Source organism: Parasteatoda tepidariorum, chromosome 2 (genome assembly GCF_982258835.1).
Source record: "Parasteatoda tepidariorum strain Cologne lab strain chromosome 2, Ptep-v5.0, whole genome shotgun sequence".
Taxonomy (NCBI): Eukaryota; Metazoa; Arthropoda; class Arachnida; order Araneae; family Theridiidae; genus Parasteatoda; species Parasteatoda tepidariorum.
The window spans coordinates 30,996,329-31,011,215 of record NC_141756.1 but is presented as its reverse complement, the minus strand read 5'-3'; the positions used below and the strand labels follow the sequence as shown (position 1 = coordinate 31,011,215).

The 14,887-nt window shown below is 30.6% G+C and overlaps 1 protein-coding gene across 6 annotated transcripts in view; it reads right to left on the bottom strand.

The window, feature by feature from the left end:
• Positions 1-14,887, bottom strand: part of LOC107440882 (uncharacterized) — a 134,061-nt gene that overhangs the window by 11,047 nt on the left and 108,127 nt on the right. For all 6 annotated transcript variants that reach the window (XM_043050953.3, XM_043050952.3, XM_043050951.3 and 3 more), the window contains exons 2-5: positions 11,304-11,479; positions 7,198-7,301; positions 6,529-6,624; positions 446-523 (exon numbers count right to left, since the gene is read on the bottom strand). In XM_043050953.3, the coding sequence (XP_042906887.1) occupies positions 446-523; positions 6,529-6,624; positions 7,198-7,301; positions 11,304-11,479 (454 nt within the window). The remainder of the gene's footprint in view (positions 1-445; positions 524-6,528; positions 6,625-7,197; positions 7,302-11,303; positions 11,480-14,887) is intronic.

Sequence of the window (14,887 nt, the reverse complement as noted above, 5' to 3'; positions counted from 1 at the left end):
ACGCGAAATAGATTCGAGCCTCAGTCAAATTCTCAATGTCGACGCCGAAGCTTGACGTCTTCATTGCGTATCAGATGTCGCTGGCGTTCAACAGCGTGAACCTGTCCAAATGATTTGAGTGTTCTGAATGGAAGGAATTTCGGTGAATGATAAATATAGCAATATATTCTGCAAGACAAGGATTGATTGAAACTTTCCATACCATCAATCAGGATGCTTGATCTTCTAAAGATTAAAACGATCTAAATGGTTCGGAAAAACGTCAAAATTCCGATTGCAAAGTTCCACCCACACATTCTTGAAAGTGCGGTAATGTTATAAAACAGTGGATCTAACATAAACCCCAGTAGTTAACTTATACTGCTGCCGAGCAATGTCGCAAGAACAATCTATGATATACGAGGTTTACTGATTCCACAAGGAAAAGGAGTAAATTTAAACTTACCGGGTCCGTGGATTGAATCCAGATTTGTTGTATAACACGAAAGGCCGTGTCTCTCGATAACAGGGAGCCAAAAATAAACTGTCAAGAAATAAAGTTACAAATTAATTTCAGGACATTCATAAGCACATAGCAACAATGGCGTCATCAATAAAAATTCCAGAAAGTCAAAATGTAGCGATGAAAGAATTTTTACTTTTAAAATTATAATATTTTTTTTTCCCAATGGCAGGCACTGAATTTGAATCTTTGCCTATACTATGCCAGAATTGTTGCTCATTTCGCGTTACCCAGTGGGCACATGTGAACCAAAGTCACGGAGGCGAGCAACATTGCCCACGCCACACTGCCACAAACCCGTTTATAGGGTGGGCCACTTTCACACATCATACACACACACAACAGAGGACAGCACAAAGAGAGAGAGAAACATCCATGCCCAGAGCGGGATGCGAACCCGCAGCCTATGGCTTCGCAGTCAGGCACGCTAACCGCCGGCAAAAAAAATTATAATATAATTAATTAGCAAAAGAAAATTCGAGTTTATTGTAAGAAAGAAAAAAAAAATGGAATTATCTTTCCTCTGAAGATCTTCAGAGGAATATTTTTTGGGCGTATAGTAGTCACCAGTTTTTGTGTTGAGCTAAACTAAAATTTTTTACAGTTCATGTAGTCACGTCTTTTATTTACTTTTTTACTCTTATAGATTTATTTATTTATTTTTTGTCTGTTTATTTGCTTAATGATACACACACTTAATGCACATTAGAATCAATTTAATGGCTTCTTTGATTCCCTATTATGACCTGTTCAGAAGCACACCAGGAAACAGTTAATAAAAGGGAAGTGCCCCTAGCGGCGTATGATGACATTTTCAAACAAGGGCTCTAAAGCAATTTTAATCGTGATGATGTGCCCTAACTCACCTAGAACCTCCTGTCATATAACGTTTATATAACCCTATATATAACGTTTTCAAACTAGCGCATCTCGTCCATAAATAGACTAAAAATGTCATTCAAAAAATGTAGCTTTGAAAGAAAAACCGATTGCAGATTTTAAATCAGCGTATCCCAAATCCGTTAAAAAACCTCATATTCCCCAGCATTATTGAATGCTGTTAAAATAAAAGAATCCACAATTTAATTTATATTTCTACCCAATTTAATGGTTAATTTATGGCCAAATTAAATGGTTTAAGAGTTCGTTCAACAACAGAGTTTTTTTTCTTCAAATTCTATTGTTAAATGATCAATTTAAGTTGAGAGAATTTTTTCTCCAATAAAAGTCTGATAAGTTATTCATCATAACAGGTTTTCAAATCATTTTCTTTTTCATTCCACGAGACCAAATGTGAAAATTGCTTTGGTTTTATAACTTTAAAACAACTCAACCTGTTTATTCAGTCTCTATGGCAATGAACTACTGGTGACGCTGGGGTGGAGTTTTTCTAAACTGTCAATCAACTGTTATGTGAAAAGCATTTATTTTAAAAAGAAATCATTTTAAATCACTTAACCACATGCATAATAAATCTAAAATTTCCCTTGTCTAATTTGTGATTATTTCTTTCCGGTTAATAAGTTTGCTGCCATAGGTGAAGCTCAATGTTAGTTTATTATTAGTAGAAGGTTTGTTCACCAACCCTGGTAATTACTTCACATTCATTATTGTTTTTTTCTTTTAAAAGTCTTATTTGTTAAAAGAATATACTATTATTGTAGTTTCATACGTAAATATTTTGTAAGTACCGTCATGTGGGGCTACTTTGTGCAAATTCGAATTTGGCACTTTTCAAGTGCTGCTATTCAGTATTATGTTTTTTTCACGTTAAAAATGTGTGGAATTTGAAGATAGAAGTCTCCTCTATTACTAAAAACATTTTTTTAAATTTTAAAACAATCTCAGAGTGTGTTTTGTTTATCCAATGTCAACAACTTTCCGAGAACGTCAGACGTCGAAAAGTGTGCGTGGAAACTTTAGCTGTGAAATGCAAAGACGTTGATAAAACAATCGTAGGTGCAAAAATTTTTATTTATATATTAATAAACAATTATATCATGTTAGGGTTGAAATTTTTTTTTAATTAATAACAAATAAACGGAAAATGAAAAAAAATGCATTTTGGGGCTACTTTGTGCTAAGTTTCATTCGTTTTTTTTTTCGACAGAAAAATTGTCAGACGTTATAAAAAAATACCTGGAACGAGAAATTATCGTGATTACACTTTAGAAAAGCTGCAACAATGTTTGCAAGCAGTTGCTGGTGGTATGTCGATTGCAGAAGCTTCTCGGAAGTACAAAATTCAGAGAAATACTATCTCTAATAAAATTCACAAAAATCACGTGAAAAGTGCTGGTAAACTATTATTTTTCTTCTACAAAGATTTTTCTAATGAATTTATCAAACAATTTTACACATAAAAATATATTTTATAGGACATCAGGTGATTTTGGCAGAAACTGAAGAGCAAGTTCTGTCATGTTCATTTAAGCATGTTATGTTCAAATTTATCAATATTATAAATGTTAATGAATATGTAATAATTATTATTTTTTAAATTTCATCCATTTCAATGCTCAAAAATGAATATGGTTTCCTTTTGTTTAAACTCAATTGTTTTGAAATAAACATTCTTTTTAAGAAAAAATTCTTTATAAAAAATGGTATTTTAACGCTGAAAATTATTATCAAACTAATATCTTTACATATCTTGATGTTTTTGTAATTAAAAATGTCAACAATTAACTTTTTTAACGATTTTATATCAATATTTTACTAAAAACATGATTATTAAACTGAATTCCTATCGCTGCACAAAGTAGCCCCACTTGGGGGCTACTTTGTGCAAGGTATGTTTTGACTTATTATTCGTAAATATTACATACAAATAATGCCAATATTGATCAAAATCACTTGTCTGAGTCCAGTTTTGAATATAATATCTATAAATTTTACTAAAGTTTGAATTAACATAGTTTTTTACATGTCAAAGTTCAAAAACTGCGAAATCCTGCACAAAGTAGCCCCACATGACGGTATGTAACGAAATAAATTATTGTGGACTTGAAAAATACTTCTCAAAAATATTTAACCCAAGTAATAGATTGAGAGACTCACAAAAAAGAAATGAGAATTAATTTTATACTATAACGAGATTTATAACTGTTCAACAGAGAAACGATTTCGATACCTCTTGTGTTAATGTTTTTTAATTTTAAAAAATTCAATATAAATGTTAGGATTTAACATCTAATAACACCTTATCTCTCTCCCTTATATATATATTTGTTACTATTGACATCAATTCAAGCGTGAGCTCATAAAATAAAGATCTCAGAAAAGAGAGAGAGATTTTTTACTACAATATATAAATAATTAATATTTAAATAAAAAAAACAGAGAAAAATTCACTGATAATCAATTAAAATTCCAACAATTTCAAACAAGTTGGAAATTTTAAAAAAGTTAACAAATAAAAATAGCTTTCTAGACACGTTATGGCTTACCTAGTGTTTTATACTACAAGTTTAACAGTTAATAATTCTCCCACTAATTATTGAATGTTAATCTTTTTATCCCATCGTTTCTAAAAACATTTGAATTTGTAAGTTAAGTTTGAAGTCAAATTTTTTTATTCTAAATTTTTATGCAGTAAAACAAAATGTAACGTAAAGGCGTACACCCAAAATAGTGGCGTCAGTGCCGCTTACTATCGTTTTTCTTTTAAAATATATCGATTTTATGGTAGACCAGAACTATGAATGTGTTAACAAAAAGTAATTGCTTAGGAAAATTTAAGAAATGCAGTCTCCTTACCGTCTATTTTGTTTTTCACTATTACAATTAATTTTAATTTTGTATAATCGATAAAAATCTGGCATTATTTTGTAATTTATTTATGGAATTGCAGGGTACAATTTTAAGTTACAATTTTTTTGAAATAAAAAAAAGAATAAATAATGTTACAAAAAAGGAAAAAATATTAAAAAAATTTTAATTTTGCAAGATTTTGTCCAGTTATATTGAATTAAAGAAATCACACTAACATTGGTCAGTTTAACAAAAAAGAAAATTTTTTTTAGCTGAATTAACTACTTTTAAAGACCTAGTAGAAATTTAAGCAAAATAATAGGTACTTATCCATTTCACTAGTGAAAGTGTTCTCAGTCATTTTATTTGTTCATTCAATTTTTTATTTTATTTTTTCAAATTAAAAGTAATAATAATAATTTTAAAAAAAACAACAATTGGATTTACTTTTTTTTTCATTTTTCATTGGCCCTTTATCACTTGCCTGGCGAGATGGATGAGTACCACAAAATACTACTAATCTGTTAACTTTTTTTTAAAATTTATTTTTAATAACAATTTGTAAAAACATTAAAAAGCTAACTTTTCTTAAACTAAGTTTTTAACATCGGTCATGGTAACATTCGAAATCATATCTTTTGTAAACAAAATACATTGAGCCATAAATAACCAAGAACCGAGAGATTTTCGCTGTCGCTTTCAAAACTAAACGAAACAGTTCACCTCATCTAAACAATACAAAGTTGTGTAAAATCTTTCCGCAAGGAGGACTCTAATTTTAGTCACGAATTATAGGTTTTGAGTGAAGAAAAAACTCTTATGTCACCGACTGGCATAACACTCAATTTGTCTGAAAACTGCCACGAATAAATTGTTGCAGGACAGCAGGTGTGTAGTGTCAGGCGTAAATGTAGGTGCTTAGGGAAGGAAAGGCTTTTTTATTTGTTTCTCTCGGAGAGAATTGCGTGATTTTGCAGCTCCTTTGGGTTATTAGAAACTATAACAACGTCACGCGAAAGTTGTTACAAAAATTGCTTCCTGCTCAAAAAGAAAGGATGGTTCCTTTATTCCACATTCTACAGTCGAGTTGCGCTCGACTCTTTGCCTTTCCTCATTTTCTATGCGCCTCGAGTAATTGCTAATTATCATGCGGAATCAGAGATGTTTTTTCTCCACTGATTCTTCTTCGAAATAGTCTCGTTCAAAAAAATACAACATGGTATAAATTAAAGTTTTTTTTTAGTGTTCATACTAGGAAATTATTCTAGAAAAATGTTGTTTAATTAACATTGCCTTATTGTATAAAGGTTTCAATCTCATGAAGATGTTGCTACAAGATGCATTGAATACTGAGTTGAATTCGAGTGAATGACCGTCTGTTATTGATTCATGGGGTACTGGGGGGTCGCAATTCTATACACCAATTCTGCATCTTTCCATAATCTCTACAAAAATAATGGTTTTGCAATTTACATGCCTAAATTGTAAAAAACTTTATAATAATTTGTTATAATAAATATTCTTAAATTGAGATGGGGTGACAGCTAACACATCCAAATTTTTCAAAAATAACCCCTACGTATGGTGATTCATTTTGATAAAAGTATATTATACAGGGTGTCCCTCCTGTATTAGGACAAACTTTGAGGTGAAGTAAGGACATCACAAGGATTCAAATTTGCATAGCAACTCAGGCTTGGAAACGACTTCGTTCGCCACTAGGTGTTGTTGTTCACAAGATAGATTGGGCTCGGTGAACCGGTTCCTTGGCCACCATGCTCTCCTGATTTAAACAACATGGAATTCTTTTCTTGGGGTGCATTAAAAACTGCTGTGTACGCAACACCTGTGGATTCCGAAATGGATCTGGTTGCAAGAATCGTCTATACTGCTGCGGATATCCAACAAGATCCAGGTGTATTAGAGTGGGTCCACCAATCCATGGCCTAACAGTGTAACGCATGCATCGCTAGCAATGGTGGAAACTTTTTGCGACATTTTCAGATATTATCTGCCGCAGCACATGCAATATCTTTGACCAAAAATATTTCAGATGATCTCAGTCTTGCGTCTCTTTGGTTCTTGTACCTGTTGCTATGCAATACTGAATCTCCGTGATGTCCCATATTTCCCTTTAAAATTTGTCCCAATAATCTTGAATATATGAGTAGAGTATGCTTTCGCTAAAATAAATGTGTATTTTGACTTTTTAGAGTTAATTGAGAATTATGAGACGCATTGTTAAAAAATGACGAAAAAAGAGTCATTCATACTTTTTCTGAATCGGTGTAGACTCCGACAGCATTAGGAATGATTTTGGCGATTTTTTCTTTAGTGACTTTCACCACATCTGATACCGGTATCAGGATCTGAAATAGCAAAATAGTTTATCATTCATTTATGCAGATTTTACAAATGATAATAAATAAATAAATGAGAATAAGCTGTCAGTAAGAAAATTATCCGTAATAATATTTGATTTAATGATGATACATTCTTTCCCTTAATTGTAATTTATTTACTTATACAATATTAGCCGAATAATTAAAATAATTTTTGTCTCATTTCTAAATGACATTTGCTAAGAAATAATACTTTAAAGAAGTTGTGATTTATTTTTAAAGGGTTCATGAATTTTAGAGTATATCTGTAATTTTATAACAGAACCAGAACGTTTGTACCAGAATTTTGTACTGATAATAATGTGTAAAGATTTCTTAAGCTTAATTTCGTAGCGGAAAATATAAGTAAATAATGATTGCTGTGCTAATAAATGTAAAATAGAGGTTGTATAATATATATTGCTTTATTGAAATAATGTCACGTTTTCATTGCAAAAAATAAATAAATAATTGTATTAAGAATTTATGCTTGGTTTGTGAGTTAATCTTAAGTTAACTTGCACTTGCTTTGTTAGAATGAATGATGGAAATAAAACTTACTTGTGTTTTGTGACCGAATATATTGGAGTAGAAACCAAAATAGTTTTTTGTGATGAAAAGATGTCCCTGAAGAAGAATGTCCGAAACAAGGGCACAAGAGAAATCTACAGAAAAAGAAATATTCATTAAGAACAACAACACATAATATAATATAGAATATTTAATTTTCACAACCAGAACACTTGTTAATGTTCTTTAAAACACCAACTGTTTTTCTGTTTTTTCCGATTTAAATTTTGTGAGTTACAGTTGGCAATTAAAGTTGGAAATTGCTTTAATTAAATTTTCAAAACAGTAATATTTTTTAAAAAAAGACGGTATTTATGTTCTTTCGAAGAACAATAATGAAATAAACTTTTATAAATTGCAGACGATACGAAATGGCGCTAATACAATAATTTTATGAAGTCAGGAGAACTTCTAACTTTATTTGCGTTTTTTTATTTATTTATACTTCCCTGCGATATGGAAATTAAGTAGTAATTTTTAAAAATAAACAGAACTTCTGATTTATTTCAACGGTGCTTAGAGTCTGCAGAATAATTATATGTATCTTTTTTTATACATAATATTCAAATTTTATGGCATTATCCTTAAAATCATTTTAGAATAAATTTATTAACTGAGAATTAAAATTGAAATATTACTTTTGCTACCACTGGAAAACAACTTTCTTAAAAAGTAGAACGTTGGCAGCTTTTTTCGATTTACCAAAACTAGATTTTTCAATAACAATTTCTGGTCCGAAATTTCAATTCGCTGACATCATTTAGCACATTATTTATTTAAGCTAATCCAAAGGAAGCTACGGATAATTAAAAGTTCTTTCATCATATGGCATAATCACATTCTAATGCAATTTAATTATTTTGATTGCTACATAATAAGATATCGATGCAAGATAATTTATAACTAAAAAAAAGATTTTATTTATTTTTTTATATAATATGAAAGAAGTTAAAAAAAATTAGATTTTAAGACCTAACCTAAGGATTACCTAATTTGTGGTTATCACCATCAGGTTATGTGAGTGAAATGGCCCTGACCCACCACTTTTAATTGTAGTGAAATTTTAATTGTAATCTAAATTATCTTAAAATGCGTAATATTACTAAAGTTCCATTTTCTAAATCTATGTGGTATTTAACTTAGAATATTAATTTAAAAGGAATCTACAAAATTAGCGTATATGGTATGTACAATACATTAGCAGTCCAAATCAAAATTGTATTTTAATATTAGGAAATATGTGATTAAGTTTCGTTATTCTAAAACCTAACAGACTGTGATTTTCTTTTTAAAATATTATAATTGTGATAAGATTTGAATTTCAACATTTTTTCTTAATAAAAAATAAATAAAAAATGCAAAGGTGTAATAGGAAGAGAAAATTTCAAAATTTACAAATATAGGCAGATAAAACAGGACCTTTGTTACACAAAAAATTCATGTTAAACTAGCTTAAAATATATAAACTTGTTTAGTGAAATAACCGAAAATTCATGCAGTACGTAAGACTTTTAAAATATAAGAGTCTATTATAAACATATTAAAAAAAAGAATTTGTTCCTAAGTAATTAATCAATAACACTCTAAGTTCAATATAGCTAGTTAACCCAAACATTTAACCCTCTGTTCACTCTGTTGTTGTCTTATGCCGCATGTTTATACTGACCAGCTTATTTTAGGACTGAGGGGTGAGCTTCTTCTTATGTTCTAGTGGCACCAGTTATGACCATGAATTTGACTTCCGCCCCACATATTTCAGTCCGTTTTATAGGAAGGACACATTCGCACACCATCCATCTGGAGATCGTAATTTTGACCTGGACGAGAGCACGATCAATTTCCGATCCAGTACCCCCAGAGGTCCTGATTTGTTATAGGAATTTGGAGGACTTTATCACCCCGTCATATTATTTTGAGTGCACCAGTCACCATTTTGTGCATGAGGAGTCTTCGGACGGCGGGGATCGAACTCCCGATCGCTTGGACATGGGCCCAACGCCCTACCAACCAGACTGTCCCGGTCCACCTGTTCATTCTAATTATAGAATGTTAATTTTATTTTTATTCTGTCCAACTTTTTGTGCATTTTTTGTTGTGTTGAAAATTTCAATTCTGTAAATGTATTTCTGTGGTCTGTAGAGTGGTCCGCATTGCATTTTTTAAGACAATTTAAGTTAATACTTCTAGAACTAAAATTCAATTGCAAATTTTTTTTTCATTGTACTCTCTTGTATATTTTTCTACACACCTTCGTAATTTCAAGTTTCTTTGTCTTATAGCTTTTTCGCAGTAAAGACAAATGTAACGCGAAGTTGAGCACCCAAAACAACGGCAGCGGCGATAACGATTTTTTAATGTAGAGAGAAGATACAAAATTTTTTCTCAGATTAAACCTTTTAATATAATTTAAATACAATATGCATAACTGGCTTTTTTAGAATGCAGAATGTGCAATTAATTATTTCAAAAAATGATAATCTTCGAAAGAAAAAGTCATCTTCACAAATCCATCAAAAGGAGTTGTTTAACAATAAGATCAGATATCTAATGATTTTCAACATGCATGATTTCATTTACCTCCTACCCAACAACATTGTGCATTACTTAATAGATGATCAAATATTTACTCAGTTCTTGCGGAATCGATCAAACATTTAGTTCTCAAATAAACAGTTTTTTTTTTTAAAGATTCAATCTGGCGATCTAGTTCTGGCCCAGTGAGATTCAGGAATTTCCCCCCTCTTTCACTGAACGCAATAACATAATGATAGAAAAGTATCTAAAATATTATGTAGAAATCGGAATGAGCGATTTTCCTTTTCAAAATAATTTTACAAAACTAAAAACAAATAACTGGAAAAAAAGCGCTTATTTTTCGGCAATTGATTTATTGAAGGGGGGAAAAAAAAAGAAAATGAAAAATTATTTGAAACACGCAATTTGATCAATCTTTGAAAATACTAGTTATCCAGAATGAATATATTTGTTCAGTGGTTTGATACACATTATATTAGGGAATATGATATGGATGACTTAACAAAAAATTATATTGAAAAAATTGAATTGTTTTTTTAATTTTTTGTTTGAAAATCGCAATTTTAACAAAAAAAAAAAAATGTTCTAAAATGAAATTATTGAGGTAAAACATAAATTAGAGTTATGTCAGTAGCTAAACTACAGACAATATAAGAATTTAGTAAAATTCTAATGAGGTATGTTAATAATTGTTCTACAAATATCGTTTGAAGTAAGTAGTTCCTACAAAAATATTAATATTGCTTAGAATATGGTTAATTTTTTTTTCTTTTTTCGATCGCAGAGATTGTTAGACAAACTGCGTTAGGTGTAAAAAATATGCGTATTATGTCACGGAGATGTGATATGAAATATTTAAAAAAAGGTGAATTTCTGTAAATTTAAAATTTTTTGTTTAAAAATCGGAATTTTTAAATTTTTTTCTTCCTAAAATGGAATTATTTGAGTAAAATATAAATTAGAGCAATGATGTCTGTAGCGTAATAAAAGAATTTAGTAAAAATCCTGTTAGTTATGTTAATAATTGTTCTAAAAATATCGTTTGAAGTAAGTAGTTCGTGTTAATATTAATATTTGCTTTGATGGTTCTTTTATAGTTTTTGTCCCTTTTGTTGTTGTGATCGCAAAGATCGTTAGAGAAACTGAGTAAGGTGTAAAAAAATCATAATTAAGAGAGATATACTCACAGATACATATGAAATAAACTGATGTAATACTACAACAATTACTTTTTAAATTATTTTTAAAATTAAATTTTCAATTTAAAACTCGGAATTTTAGCAATTTTTTCTTCTAAAATGGAATTATTGAAGTAAAATACAAATTACTGCTATAACGTCTGTTTATTTAACTACACGCAATATAAGAATTTAGAAAGATTCCTATGATGTTTACTAATAATAGTTCTAAAAGCATCGTTTGCAGTTAAGTAGTTCGTGCTAATCTTATTATTTGTTTTGATGGTTCGTTGTTGTTTTTGTTTCTTTTGTTGTGATCACAGCGATTGTTAGATAAAGAGCGTAAGGTGTAAAAAATGATAATTAAGAGATAGATATACTCACAGTTAACGAGTTTCTCATGGTCGGGTACTTCCGGGAACCTGCGGCGGAATCGACTGGCCTGCAGTTTCAACCACCGAGATCTGTAAACGACGACGCTTGGATCTGTCTTATTTGGGGGCGGCGACTCAAAGGAGGACACACTTGGCATACTTACGCATCGTTTCTCTTGGAGACACCTGTGAAAAATACAAAAAGTTAGAATTCGAAGATTCTTTCTTATTCATTAATTTACAATAAATAACAGTTTTTCGTAAATCTTAAAAACGCAATGTTGCACTTAAAAGACTATCAAAAATTTTGTGATTAAATTTAATAAATTCGAAAAAATAGTATTTTTAAAGGATTTTATTTTATTTTATAACCATCGTTAAACAGCCAACCCAATTTTAAGTTTTATCAATTTTCAACTCCGTATCCTTGTAATAGTGAACAGAATTCAGAAGACAAGGGAACTTCTGGATCAAACATTGAATTAAACTAAGCCTTGTGCAGTACTTTTTGATGAAACTTACCCATACTAGTGTTATATGGAAAGGAAAACCACAATGCCTCCCACGGTTAGCCCTATAAGAAAGCGATTCTAACCCATGATCCGTTCTACCACTGAAGATATTTTACGTCCGCACTGTGGTCGTTGCGAGCCGGGAGCACAATTCGTATCAACGGCAGAATTTGAATCTGGATTGCCTCATTGTGAGGCAAGCTCCCTATTCCCTGAGCCAACATGGTTTTTTAAAGCATCAAAATTATTATAATAAATATAATTGTTATAATAAATATAATTGTTGTAATAAACATAATTGTTATAATAATGTTTATAATTACTAAAAATCATAAGTAAGTATTCTCTCATCTGCTCGCTGTGAGCCAAGATATTCATTGAGGATAAGACGAGCCGCACACATTGAATGAGCGAGTGGTGCGCAAGAAGCATACGAGAGGGCAAATTCTTTACGTTTGTATTCATACGTGCGTATCTCCACTGTGTATCCCAATGCAAAAATATTGGAATTCGCCTCCTATATGACTCTTGCTTACGATTCGCAAGTAAGATCAATAAAAGTTGATTATATTGATAAATCAAATTGTAAAAATAAAACTTTTTTTAAAATTTGATTTCTCAGGAACTGTTTAACCAATTTAGCTCAAATTTTGTATTTTGCAATATAAACTTAGATTCTTTAAAATTATGTAAATATAAATAAATAAAAAAAATAGAATAATTGTACATCTTAAAGTTTAAGATTGTTCATTTCTAGAAAAATAAATATATACTGTAAGTTATTTTTCGCATGAAATTATATTTGGAAAAACGATTCTTATAATTGTATTAAAAAAAATTTCAGTTCGCATAAAAATTTTATGGCAAAGTACGCAAAAAAACAAAATTAACATTAAGTGGTCCAAATTGTGGACCACTCTCCTGACAAAACTATTGGGGCCATATTTCCCGGATTGCGACAACCTACTATATTTTGGGGGTCAAAAATCCGAATCCATCGGGAAAAAAAGGTATGTTTATTAAGAAAAATGACGTTTTTTGATTAATTTCGTAACTCATGATATCGCCTGCACTAACTGATTAGCATATTTAAGATCACACCCTTGAACAACGAAGATTAGGTCCAAGAACGTGAAGATCTAAAAAATCAAAAGTTATTCAAGGTGATCCGTTTTTTATTTTAGTTTGTTTCATTTTTTTCCCTTTCCTTTGCATTCGTTACATACACTAACCTTGAATATGATCGCCCCACCTGTATAAGCTGAAACTCTTAGTTAACTAATCCACAAAACACTTCACCTTCACTTCAAAATGAGTGTTCCCGTTAGTGCGACATTTCCCGCCATAAACTCTTACTTTTATTTACACATCTGGTTCTATCTTCGTTTTGAATAGAGCCCGTCACTGTTTAAGGTTGAAACATGCGCTTAATAGTTTCAATGTAAATAGCCGAATTATGCGATGAAGTAAGAGAAAACTTGCGCAATAAACCCATTTGTGCCAAACGTCATTTTAAAAGGACATCTCCTTTTCACAAAACACAGAAAAAAAGTGGTAGTACTAGTTTTTCATTATTAAGATTTATTATTTAGAAATGGGTCTGCTTACCGAGATATATTGATTATATAAATATTTATAATTCGATCTGAAGTAAAAGCACGCAGTACTTTTCTGAAATGGTAGGGAACAAAAAAAAAATCTAATTGTAAAAACAAATATAAACTACCAGTTTTCTTACAGAGGCAGTTTCCATATCTGACTGGACATAAATGGGTAAGACAAAGTTATCTATCTATCTATCTATATATATATATATATATATATATATATATATATATGTAATACAAAAATTAAATACTTTTGTATTAATAAAAGCATTAAAACTTCATTCGTTTTCATAAAATATCTTTAGTAAAAGATAAGGGTAGAAATTCTATTTTGGGACTTCAAGGCTAAAAACATGCCAATGAATAATAATTAGATTAATACTTCAAAAGAGAAGTTATTTTAAGATCTTTCACTTCCATATAAGGAAAGATTAAACGATTTGCTATGAGTAATAAATAAATTGATGAGGCGTAAGAATACAGAAAAAGGCATATGACTGGGCCTCTTTACAACTAAAAATCATCCTATAAAATGCAGGAGCAATGTTTTTGCGTGACTTTTTTGGTGTATAATGTTTACAAACTAAACTCCGTCGGATCTGACTGGAACATTGTCCCCCCCTCTCCAGACGGGAGAGCGGGGATGTGACTTCGGCTTCACGATCTATTTAGTAAATAAAATCTTGTGCACAATATGTTCTCATTATTCTTGCTTTCTTGACAAATAAATCCACCAAAATATAGGGGTTGTTGCCCTTATATTAGAAGTCTTCATTCGTTTTCATAAAATATCTTTAGTAAAAGATAAGGGTAGAAATTCTATTTTGGGACTTCAAGGCTAAAAACATGCCAATGAATAATAATTAGATTAATACTTCAAAAGAGAAGTTATTTTAAGATCTTTCACTTCCATATAAGGAAAGATTAAACGATTTGCTATGAGTAATAAATAAATTGATGAGGCGTAAGAATACAGAAAAAGGCATATGACTGGGCCTCTTTACAACTAAAAATCATCCTATAAAATGCAGGAGCAATGTTTTTGCGTGACTTTTTTGGTGTATAATGTTTACAAACTAAACTCCGTCGGATCTGACTGGAACATTGTCCCCCCCTCTCCAGACGGGAGAGCGGGGATGTGACTTCGGCTTCACGATCTATTTAGTAAATAAAATCTTGTGCACAATATGTTCTCATTATTCTTGCTTTCTTGACAAATAAATCCACCAAAATATAGGGGTTGTTGCCCTTATATTAGATATATATATATATATATATATATATATATATATATATATATATATATATATATATATATATATATATATATATATATATATATATATATCAGCCTGTTGTGGGCCAGGGAAGTCAAAGAGTTTAAGCCTCCATAAATTTGTGACAAACGGTATGATTGTGGTAACGTGGTCAACATTGCGCACAGGCCGTCTTTACTTCTCAGACAAGTTGGTACG